This window comes from Diadema antillarum, unplaced genomic scaffold (genome assembly GCF_040938485.1).
Source record: "Diadema antillarum isolate AM-2024a unplaced genomic scaffold, OU_Dant_1.0 seq00000616_RagTag, whole genome shotgun sequence".
Classification (NCBI taxonomy): Eukaryota; Metazoa; Echinodermata; class Echinoidea; order Diadematoida; family Diadematidae; genus Diadema; species Diadema antillarum.
The window spans coordinates 183,608-196,103 of NW_027271540.1; the positions used below are offsets into that span (position 1 = coordinate 183,608).

At 38.5% G+C, this 12,496-nt stretch overlaps 1 protein-coding gene across 1 annotated transcript in view; it reads right to left on the minus strand.

Annotated features, from left to right (window-relative positions):
* LOC139735978 (uncharacterized) overlaps positions 1 to 12,496 on the minus strand; it is a 211,915-nt gene that overhangs the window by 44,379 nt on the left and 155,040 nt on the right. The window contains exons 10-11 of the mRNA XM_071646733.1: positions 5,600 to 5,749; positions 2,433 to 2,468 (exon numbers count right to left, since the gene is read on the minus strand). Coding sequence (XP_071502834.1) covers positions 2,433 to 2,468; positions 5,600 to 5,749 — 186 coding nt within the window. The remainder of the gene's footprint in view (positions 1 to 2,432; positions 2,469 to 5,599; positions 5,750 to 12,496) is intronic.

Below are 12,496 nucleotides of genomic sequence, written 5' to 3' on the forward strand. Positions count from 1 at the left end.
TGATACTTACTTTGATATTCCTACTAAGATATCAACACATACTGCAACATATTAAAGGAAAGCCATTTCATGAAAATAAGCAAAATATGGAGCTAAAGACAAACAAACAAGAAAGTCAGAAATGAAATGCAACAGAATACAAAACAAACAAAAAAGAAGAGCAATCCAGAGTCACAATCTTTGTATGTTTGACAGGATAATTCAACACTTCACAACAGCTCCCTCTACTGTTCAGTTCATTAGAATCCACACACCAGTGCCATGCACTGAGTACTGTGTTTGCTGTGGTCCCCATTAACAAGCTTGTCCTTCATAACATTAATGATAATATGCACATGTTATCCTCCATACCTTGTCCCAGAAAATAGTCAGTTAGATTAGGCAAGAACCAATAAGAGAGAAGATATCATTTGGTCTTCCCACATGCAATGGAAGCAAGGATATGATTGGATAGGAAGGCTATCATAACTGAGACATTTTCCAGCAGGTTGATAAACTACATGTATAATGAAGAGATACATAACTGTACATTTGGCCCTCCACCATTTCATATACTTTCATGTTTGTGTCATAACAAGATTCATGAACAGCATTAGTCCAACATTTAGTGAAATTGTCATGCATGTTGACAATTAGACATTAACTCCCTCTGAAGGTTGTTGGGTTTTTTTTTTCATTCCTGCCACAAATTTAGGCCATAATCAAGCTTCCTGTAGGTAGATCACATGACTTCTCATATAACGATCTCTTTCAGGTCTTTGATACCTGTTGTAACATGAAACACATGAACACGTCACACTGCACTTAACATGGAAGGGTATTAACTTGACCCTTTAACCCGTTGAGGACGGACTGATTTTGCTACAACACGCATTTCCCATACACACCTTCCTTAGAGTACACTCGGGTCTCGTCCTCAATGGGTTAGAGACAGATTCATGTTTGCATATATAGCAATGGCTTTCCATAGACTCCAGCTAGAAATGTTTATGGATTTGGTCTTTAAAGAGTTACTGACGTATTGGTGTCTACATTAACCCATCGACGACGAGCTGAGTTTGCTACAACAACATGCATTTCCCATAGACACCTGCCAGAGTATTGGGGGGGGGGGGGGGGGGGGGGGGGGGGGCTAGTTTTCAACGGGTTAACAGAATTGTGGTAACTCCCCTACCAAGTGTGCACCAGAATTATCTGACTCCAAATACCCAAGCATTGAAGCATACATATGGGTTTATACTGTACTGAATATCAAAACAAATCCCATTGTTATTTTTGGTGTGTGACCAGCACTGAAGGAAGACTCAGTGGGCTAGGGAAGGGGAGAGGTGGGAGAGGCAGGACCCTGGATGATGGTGTTTTTGGCTCACCCATATCACCAGGGTACAAACTGTACTTTCACCTTTCATGTGATAGCAGGCATGAACAATTGCTTGAAAGAAAACTACTTGTCATCTATTGCAACATGCAATTTACATCTCAAATTGAAAACAAAAAAAAAGTGAAGAAAAAAATCTTTTGGAAGTCCACAGAGGTAATACAACTAGAACAGCTCTTAACAATGAAACAAATGCCAGAGAAACACATAATTTTTGTAATTAAGAAGCCTACCATCTTTTAGTAACATTCTTGCTCATGAATGCAAAAGAGAATTGTGGCACTGCAAAACATTAAAATGTTTGATACTTTGAGTAAAGACTTACAAAACGTAATGCAGTCAATGGTGAATAAAATTCAGTAAGAGTCTAAAAAAGCATGAAAATCAAACCAAGGAGGTTGATCAAACAAACACAGGCACACGTGATGGGAAGCGAGATTCCAATCCAAATTGAGCAAATACCAAATGGAAAATAGTGCTACACACAACAACAAAAAAAAATAACAAAAGAGAAGCGAATTGAATAAATGTATGCTTTTCTTCTTGTTTTTTGTGAATGGCAGAAGTATAAAAGAGGAAAACAAATTAAAATCAATTAAAATCAAATAAATGTAGACAGTGCTTTGACAGTCCAGTGCAGTCACAAAGCTGGAATTTTACCAGAGAGAAGAGCTAGGAGCATGCAAAGAACACACAACAGTGCCCAAGCTCCATTGAATGAAACACACAATGCAAAACTGTACACAAAATGCATAGAGTGCTCATACACAAGATGCGGTGGAAAAAGAAAGTACCTTTGTGAAATTAGAATGTATATAGAGAATACATTATAGGAAATAATTCATTAATTTTCCAGGTTCCACACAAACTGCATGCTGTGAAGAAGCATTCTTGTGAGGTTTCTAGAAAAGAGATCTGTGATTCAGAAAATGACTCTTTTTTGTGTGTGTCTTATAATGTGGTGAAGTAATGATAAAATAAAAGTTGGGATTCTAGTTAATTTGTCAGCAAGCCTGGAGTGGTTATTTTTTCTTCATTTCAATCCATGTCTTACCTCTGTCTCTTAGGTCTCTGGGATGCGTATAGAATGCTGAAAATGGTTCGATGGATAAATCATACTTTAAGCCAAACCCAATGAAATCAAATATTAAAATGCATGTGGAGTATTAAAACAAGATGGTGTGAGTACATAGGTATGAATGCATGTAGTATATGGTGTTGGCCTTGTCAATTTTAAATTATCACTTTGGCATAGGAATCTTTATAGTGATTCTGCACCAAATACCCCGCCAGTCAAACTATGCAAATTTCTGTTTGCCTATTACATGGGCCTTCCATTTTGTGGCCATTACATGGTTAAATATGATACCAACTTCCAAATAAGCATATAACAAAATATGGAAAATATGGAAATATCTCCCTATTCCAACAGATAGCTCATGACATCTGTCCAAAAAAAAATAAAAAAAATGAGAGACCAGACTAACATTTTGTCCAACCTGAGGTCTTTTTTTTCTTCTGATTCTTAAAAAATATACAAGCAGAAAAACCTGCTACTCCAACAATGCTTTCTGGTATGTGATTAGCTCCCGGACATCCCAGCCATGATGAAACTAATATTAAAGCTCCCTTAGCTTTTCTGCTATTGCCTAATTTGAGCCAGAGATGCTTGCTTTAAAGTAAAAACAACAATTTATAAGTGAGGCTTTCACATGGGGATGTTATTCCAAATTTGGAAACTACATTAAGCAAGAAGAGAAATGCAAACATTGCTCAGTGCAGCAGAAGAGAACATTAAATTTGTACGCACTGCATGTAGTGTGAACACAATTCAGAGCAAAGGAAAGTGTGTTTCCACTGGTGCCTTCCATGTACTCAAGACTTGGATTGAAACTTGAAACTCTAATCTTGCACTTCACATAACAAGCATAATTTGTTGCCACCGACCGCAAACCACATCCACAGTGAATCATGGGTGAAAGATTCAAACCCCAGTAACTCTAAATGTTGCTTTAACATTTATGTATGGTAGGTAAAAAAAGAGAGGATGACACTTATGAGACATGAACCTGAGGATGAATCATCTCAACTTGGAGTAGAACTAGAGCAATTGGACTGCAGAGCAATGTCACTAGGATGTCACTGCCTTCTCACGCAATTACTGTCTTCCACTTTCATTATTGCCTTTCCCTTTCATTTTAGCTTCAATTAATTATCTTCACCTTTGACCAGCTGTACTGACCATAAACCCCCTTCACATCACAAAAACATTTTCCATTTGATTTCCACCCTGACAAAGTTGCATTAGGCCTACTACTTGTTTTTTCTAGCTCAAGTTATGGCTACAAAAGCAAAATTCAGTGACTTTTTCACCTTGACATTTCACCCTATAATTTCATTTCATTGTCCACTAATTCCTGTATTTTTATCTAAACCAAATTACCCTTGGGCATTCAGAGCATTAGTCAGGGCTTGAAAATGATATTTTACACCAGAGTTTAGTGACCTTTCATCTTTAACCTTGTGGGATTTTGTCAAAAATCTTATCAAGCCATCTTCGCATCACAAAGTCTGCCTAAAGAGGATTTTTTTTTTTAATGCTGTATGAACAAGACCTGGGGCCCGTTTCATAAAACTTGTCATCAGTGACAAGTTGTCATAGATGTGACAAGCTACTGAAATCCTTGCATCTGATTGGCTGAGAGAAAATTTGTCATAGAAATGTAGCAGTTGTCACTGATAACAAATTATATGAAACGGGCCCCTGGGGTGTACAGATAAACAGACAGACAAACTGACCCCCCCCCCCAAAAAAAAAAAAAAAGCATTATGTCTCTGGCACCCCCAGGGGTGCAGGCATAAATGTTAAGATTCCAAATTAATATTCACTGAAATCCTGTATCACTGAATTACAAAACACAAACACATAATGATGTTTCCAAAGACCATGCGTGAGGGAAATGCAACGAAGAATGGGATTATTGTATAAATTTTCAGCAAATATCTTCCTTCTGATTTATTATTTGAATCACTATTTGTGTGATGTCACATTCCCAACCTCTAAAGCTACTCTAAATGTTACTTTATTGCGTGAGAAAGCAGTGGCATTTACAGCTATGTAATTCATGTACTTTTGGAAACCTAAAGATGTCCACTTTACCAAAGTATCTAGATATTCCAGTATTCATAGAACAATGCCCATAAATTGACTCTTTGATTGACACATAAAAGAATGGTGGCTGACCTACAAATGTAATTTGAATCATTACTTATCAAAAAGGGAAAAATTACAATTTTGTTCTGCCTGTCAAGAATGGCAAAACAAGAATCAGCTTTGGTGTGAAATGTAAGGAAGATTGTGAAACCAGGAAAGATTGGTAACTTTAATTCAAACATTTGCTTCACTGCCAGAGTCTCACTTAGTAAGTTTTGCAGCGTTTTCACCCAAGCAAGGCCTTTTGTAACAAAATCAGACTTTGGCAAACTAAATTATCCCTGGAATGTTTCGGTTTCAACTTTTAATCCAAAAAGATATATAATTTTGAAGTGCACAGTGGGGGTGGGAGGGAGGGGAGCACTCCCTAATATCTTTTCCTGTAATGCAAACTCCACATGGAACAGGTCAAAAAGTCAGATTTCTGCTGGGTGTCACATGAGTTGGGAAGCTTGACTTCAAAAGACCAAATTATCAGATGATCTCACTGACATGCCTATGCCTTTTGAATTGAAAGAAAGATTGAAGCATTTTTTATTTTTTTCTTCTCTCTCTCTTCAAAGACCACATTACTTAAAGCACTTATTAATTTAAGTTTCAAAGTGTATCTGAGAATATGAATGCATGCCAGTTACATCCATGTTCATGCTAACAAATTTCATTTCAATTTGATTGACATATCTCACAGAACAAGACTTCTTTCACTGAATAACATGGGAAATACTCATACAGGTTGGCCAACCAAAATGAACATGAAGCGATAGCCATGCAGGACGAGAAAGCCAAGTATAAATAGCCAATGATGGTTGGATAATGTCACTACAAGTGTGCGGGACACAACTTGTCAAAAGTTCATGCCGAGTGAAGTTCAATATAAAACCCATGAACACGGCAGCAAAGAAAACAAAAAGTGTGACCAACAGTGAGTCAAATTGACACCAAAAAAACTTTGCATGACTTACTCCATAAAGAGAATAAAACAAAAACAAATGATTATCACTTCTTACCTTCTTCTGTTTTCTGTCTTAGACGAACGTCCGCTCCGCCAACGTTTGAGTTTCCCCATTTGTGCGTTGCCAAGAGCAACCGTATCAGCACGTTGGAAGTATCCAATTTTTCCCATTGGGTTTATTCCCTTCCACACTCCCGTGTCCTCACTGAAAACAGAGAGAGAGAGAGAGAGAGAGAGAGAGAGAGAGTAAGGCTAAATATACGGCGTGAATAGTCACATTGACATTTCAGTATTCAGTAATGAATGTCTTACTCACAGGCAATATACCACATTCCACTGAATTTCATCACATTGATTTTAAATCATCTTCTTAAAATGTTTCTTTGTGATGACAAGTAAGAAGACACAGCAGAAGTGGTACATGGATACCCAAAGTTATCATCACTCTGAATTCTATACCAACCAAGCACTGAAATTTGCCTCACTGTCACCACGACTGTTATCCACCAATAGCAAGTGATGACTGAACCATCTAAACCTACAATCTTCCCCAAAGCTGTCGGCTCAAACAGCTGCTTTACAAGAAATTCATCAACACCTAATTCTTTACCTGACGGAGTTGAGCTTAGGCATGCCAAGTAAAAATCTCTAATTACAATTTCCAGCAAGAAAGGCACAGACAGGGCCACAGGTTCCCTCCTTGTTATCGATTACTTGTCAATGTTCCAAACGGTACATCCAATCCACCTGTCAAAGTATCAGATATGTAAGACTGTACACTCTGACACTGTGCTAACTATTTATTTATCAGTTGGCTCAGAATACGTGCAATCTGACATCACACACAAGCCTTAGTCATGGGACAATTCCCTGGTCCCAAAACCAGCTGAACTTTGGATGCTGAGGCAGAGGAACCAGCTACTGTCATACCACAACCTTACTGGCCTTCTAAAGCTGCTATCAGCACAGAGAGGAACCAACCCAACCAGCCACCAATACATCCTGTACCCAAGGCCTGATAGCGCAATATATCCAGCCAGTTAACAAATAATCCGGACTTTGGTAGCACGCTGAGATAAACAAAGTTCATTTCTAAAGTCACAGAGCGGCAAAGATGGTGTTACCTTCGGCCCAATGCTGACGTCCAATGATCAATGTGTGACTTATGAAAATGAATAAAGAATCTAATCTGACGATGATATGGTGTACCTTGGATATATATACTTGTGCTGCTTTTAAAAGCAGAAGTAAATGTTGACAAGTCATAAATCTACTCTACATGGTGTAACGAGGCATTACCACATCACAAATTTTGGTTTGCTATTGTTGAAGGTCAGACTACCGCAAATTGTGGCTTCAGATTACATGACGTTAGTAAAATCCATTTGTTTTTTTTGTTTTTGTTTTTGTTTTTGTTTTTTTTTTTGGGGGGGGATTTCCAAACGAAGAGGTCATAGACTTATCAAACAACGTTAACGCAAGACCTTAAAGGGGATGGCCAAGAACTGATCAGTGGGAATCAGTGGGAATGCTGAGGGATGATTGTTCCAATCCTTATGGGATTCATCTAAGAGTACATTATATATCTATTCTTGTGTGAAAATTATTTGCTTCAGAATGGTCTCATATTTAAGTAATGTGCAGTTTAATGTTTCCAGGTAAGCGTCCCTGGTCAGTGACGGGGCATTAATCTGCACATTACTTGAATATGAGACCGTTCTGAAGCAAATAATTTTCACACAACAGTAGATATATAATGTACTCATAAATGAATCCCACAAGGATTGGAACAATCATCCCTCAGCATTCCCACTGATTCCCACTGATCGGTTACTAGCCATCCCCTTTAAGCACTACAGAGTGTACCTTGTGAATGTGATATCTGTTGAAATCCCATACGACTGTCAACCTTACTGTTCACATGAACAGAAAACAAAATAGCAAATGTTTGTGGAGTCCTACAATTTGCAAAAAAAAAATACAACATAGCCTGTATGATCTTCTCAAACAAGAAGTACAATGTATGTATTTAAAGAGAGAATTTACAATGAATATTTTTCATCAGATATACATGTCATTTTGCAATAAAACAAAATTTTTTGAGTGTGCACACATACTACCCATTCTAGTGGCTTTCTCCACAGCGGAAATTGAGGGGGGAAAAAAAATCACACACGCACACCACCAAAAGAAAAAAAAAATGGTACATCTTCCGCAGGAAATGTATGACTTATTGCAAGAAGGCAGAATATTTCTGGTCTGCTCAGCGGATGATGAACTCTACATCAATCTCCAGGGAGGAACAAACTTTGTTCCGGGAAGAGATGACTCAAGGTGAGTCCACTCATAACAAGAATATCCAGCCCAAGGTGATGATATGAGGCGTGGTAGGGTGAAGATGGTGCACATTTTAGGACCAAGTGACAAATTGTTACCCCTCACTACAAACTCATGTCCACTGTCTGCAAACAAGCATGTCATTAGCTGTTGGCTGAGAACCAGAAGGTCTTTATCACAATTTTGGGGGAAATTGAATTATTGGTATCATGATGCAGAGCTCGATCTCCACTACATTATGTTGTCAATTTCAAATTATTTTCATTTTCAGTAAAATGTTAAAAATCAGAACAACAAGGACACTATTTTATCATATAATTGAAACAATGCTTATAAAGCTACCCACATTTGATTAAATAAACTCTTTATTGCATGAAAATTTGTTTCGTATTTACTTAAGCTCAAATCTCAGAATGTGATAGCATCCTTCTAGTTCTCAGCTGACGATTAACTTTTTGCATAAAAAAAAACTGGCTTCTCAAGAGATAACAAAGGAATACACTGAAAGACAAACTCTATTGAATATTTCTGAGAATCCCTAACCAGCTGAATAATAGTTAGATCATGCTTTTCTCAACAGACAAAACTACCATACACTTTGCCTATTGGTGACAAAGAGTTCATCCTATCAGAACTGTTTCATTTCATCAGGACAAAGTGCAGAATGATGTCACAGATATGTATGTTTACCTTACCCTTTAGCATGCTTCAATCTTCTAGCACAAAACTGTGGATTTTTTGCTGTTATCAAAAATTACCGACAACTGCTAATAAGATAGAACTGTGGTAAATACGATGTCTGTTTTCAAACAGGAAAGGTGGCTAACCTCTACAGATTAAGAGAGAAAAAGAAGCAAGCAAGAAAACAAAACAATTGTACATATATATCCCAAAGGCCAAAAAGAAAAACAAAATATTGAGTGGAAAGATGAAGGAATTGCATGTATGATGCTGTTAATCTCTTGGTTTTGTTTTTTGTTGTTTTTTGTTTTGTTTTTTTTTTTTGGGGGGGGGATCTACAAACCATATCTATTTATATTCTGGCAGAAGAAAAAAAAAGGCACACTGAATTTGGTAATAAGATGAACTCTACAAGTTGGTAGCTACCTACACACAGCTTTTCTCCTTCCAGAAGATAATCCAGTGATCATTGAGATTGGTGTAAATGACAATTTAAAAACAAACAAGCAAACTTCAAAAACTTAATAAAGTTACCAGTATATTGCTGACAAATTTCCTATGTACTTTAATGGATTCACCCCTCAAGACCAATTTACTGTCAGTTTTAACTGCTAAGTCAGAAACACACACCACACACCACACTTTAACAGTGTACACCCAAATTCAAAGCATGGGTACAAATAAAATGTAACGAAGAACAGATCCAAAGTGTTCTTACCTACCACATAAGGGCTCTTAGCAGCTGGCAAACATATCCCCAGACAAACTATGTATTCTCCTTTTGAAAGAGCAAGCACAGTATGCAACATGGCACCAGGGACTCAAAGCTCCAAATCCACCACAAGCTATGTGACTGCCAAAATCACTATGTGCTAGTTTATCAGACAGCTTTAGCTATTTCCTTCATATCCCCGTAAAGCTGATATTTCCTTGACAAAGTCAAGAGTGATATTAGGTTGAGAGGAGGGCTTGTGGCTCTTGAGCCGTTTAGGGAGAGATAATGTCGGAAAGAGTCTCAAGTTACCATGACTTCCTTCGCAAACAAGAAGTGGAAACAAAGCTGAAGAGTTTTCTTTTCCTCTTGGCCAAGATCTGTCCCTTTTTGTCTCAAGTCACAGATCAGCTAACCTAAGAAGGGTGCCAGGCCAACGAGGGGGCTTGAATTACAGTCAGATTACAAAAACATCCTCTCTAAGTTGCTAAAGAGGTACTTGCCTTATGATTTGCTAGTCAATCTGCAATAGTTCTCTGCCCGAGAAGACACGTAGCCCTCCGCCCTGTGACCGACCCAAGAGGTTTTTTGCCTTGCCTCACGGAGCGCGGACCCAACTCAGAAAAAAACAGATTTACACCTCTGCTGGAGAACTGAACGGCTCTCAGCTCTCCCCAAGCCACAAGTACTTGGAAGCCGTCCAATTTGTACTTGTATAGAGACGAGACTCACGTCGATAGGGGGCTGGTAGTATCAGACCAACTGACCTCACTACTCACACTACACCCTACTCCACTGGGGACTATCCACGGCTCCACACGGAGAACAAACTTTTTTATATCAATTTCCTGTTCCCTTCCAAGCTGTAGATAAGAAATCAAGCAACTTGTGGGAAGGTGGGGGTGGGGGGGGGGGGGGGGAGGCAGCTAGATTTATTCCCTGGATCAGTTTCCCTTGGAATTGCAGTCATAACCCAAACCAAAGAGTTCACCCGATGAAATGAGTACTAGCAATGGTATAGCACTGCTCTAGCTCCCAGGACTAAATAATCAGCCAGGCACTGCTTGTCACTCTCATTAAAGGCATAATTTAACCTTTGCAGATGAAACAAAATCCCAGCATTAGTGCTTTAAAAGAGTTCTAAAACATGAGTTAGGGGGAAAAAAAACACTGTAAAAATATGAATTGGTAAAATTGATGTTAAGTATTGTTAAACATACAGTGTAAAAAATGTGAACAATAGTTATAATAAAAATGTTTCCTGACTAAATGGTCCACAGTTACTGTTTATTGAGAAAAAAATACTGGTATCTCCATACATTTTAGGCTTTATCCCCCCCCCCCCCAAAAAAAAAAAAAAAAAAATATATATATATATATATATATATATATGATAGGATGTTTTGTGGCACAACAGACCTACACATATGCATTAAATGTCATATCTTGACAATTTTGTTTAAATCACTGTTCCCAAAGGTAAACAGCACTTTTTATAAAGTGGTGTTTGATGGTGATACCAAGTAACTTTACAAAGTGAGAGAGAAAGAGAGAGAGAGAGAGTGGGAGGGGGGAAGGTTTATACCATACATGTACATTAAAATTTTACACTAATTGGATCATTCAGTATTCTGTCCTTAAAGATTGTTTGATTTCAGCACTTTATACCAGATGGTCATCCCTTTATAAGAGATAGTCAAACCAGCTTTCCCTGTATATAACTGCTTACTCTGATCTCATCATGACAATAATTGGGGTGACAAAAAAGAATGGGTCTGAAATATTCTTTTTTATTCATTATAACTCTTAAAACTTCATGTCAATACATTTTAATACTGTATACACTGAATATTTTGCGAGGTTTTAATTTTTCGTGAATTTTGAGAGTCAGCTGCTATTCGCGAAATTAAAAACATGTGAAAATATTGACTCCAGTGCCGATATGAATGTGACGTATACATACATTGTATGCATTTCTCCGTTCAGTACAAGACTCCACGATCAGAAATTTAAGCACTCCCGAAGTCCCGATTCACGAAAAGTTAAACTTGCGAAATATAAGGCATATACAGTAGTTATGGGTTTTTTCACAAAGCTGTGAACCCAGAAAGAATGACTTGGAGGCTTTGATCTGACAGGTAGACCTAGAATTCTTCCAAATAGAATATGAGAGAATAAATCATAATAAAGTTTACACTGGTTTTAAGCTACCATGCTTTATGAAATAACATTACCCAGTCTCTTTACATGTCACACACATGATTACGGACAGTAGTAATGCCTGACTTGCCAGTACATTTGTCTGTATATAGGTAAATGTACGAGATACTGCTGAGCTACAACACTACAGACAATTCTTGATTTAATTTGATCTATTCCAACGCTGGAGTGTGCAGATTACTTATCACATATAACACCGCTAACACAGAAATTGAAGAAAAAAAAAAAGACAAATACTGAAGAGAGTACTCGTTTTATTCTGGATTCAAGATTCACCACTTTGAACGCATTGAGGATGAGTACCAAGTATACTCGGGCAAGTGTCTGTGGGAAATGCGTGTCGTAGCAAAATGAGCCCGTCCTCGATGGGTTAACAAGGTGGCATTCTAGCTCCTGTCCTAACAGTACCTTTATGAGGCTGATAATACAAGAAGTCAATACTCAAACCAGAGAGCTACAATCTTCAGCTGGCACATACTGTGATCTCCATGTGTGACCACGCAGTCAGCTTTTAACATGGAATACCATTTTCATTCCCTTTAACCCTTTCTATTGACCGATTCGGGTTCGTTGAGGGCAGCAGACATTTTACGGCACAGGGCGCAGCCATAGTGGGTGTATCAGTGACCCCCCCTGCTCTCCCCCACCCCGGGGCAACATTTTTATCACGCACTTGTAACAAAGGTTCGCGCACTAGCAAGCATTCGCGCACTCAGTACGAGACGCCCATTGGCTAAAGCAGTTTTTCATTCTGCGCGCGTGCTAATGTAGGGAGAGGGGTGGGGGAGTGCGGAGGGGGGGCCTGCTGATATACCCACTATGGCTGCGCCTATGCTAAAAATACACATAGCGCGTCACAGAATCGGTCAATACCATGGACTTTGGCCAGTGTGTACAATGCTATGGGATTTTACGTGCTAATCGGCCCTCAAGCCACACTACGGGTTAAAGTAGCCACAAACTTCTTGTGACTAGATGACAGTCCTGTCAGAGTGTGAGTCC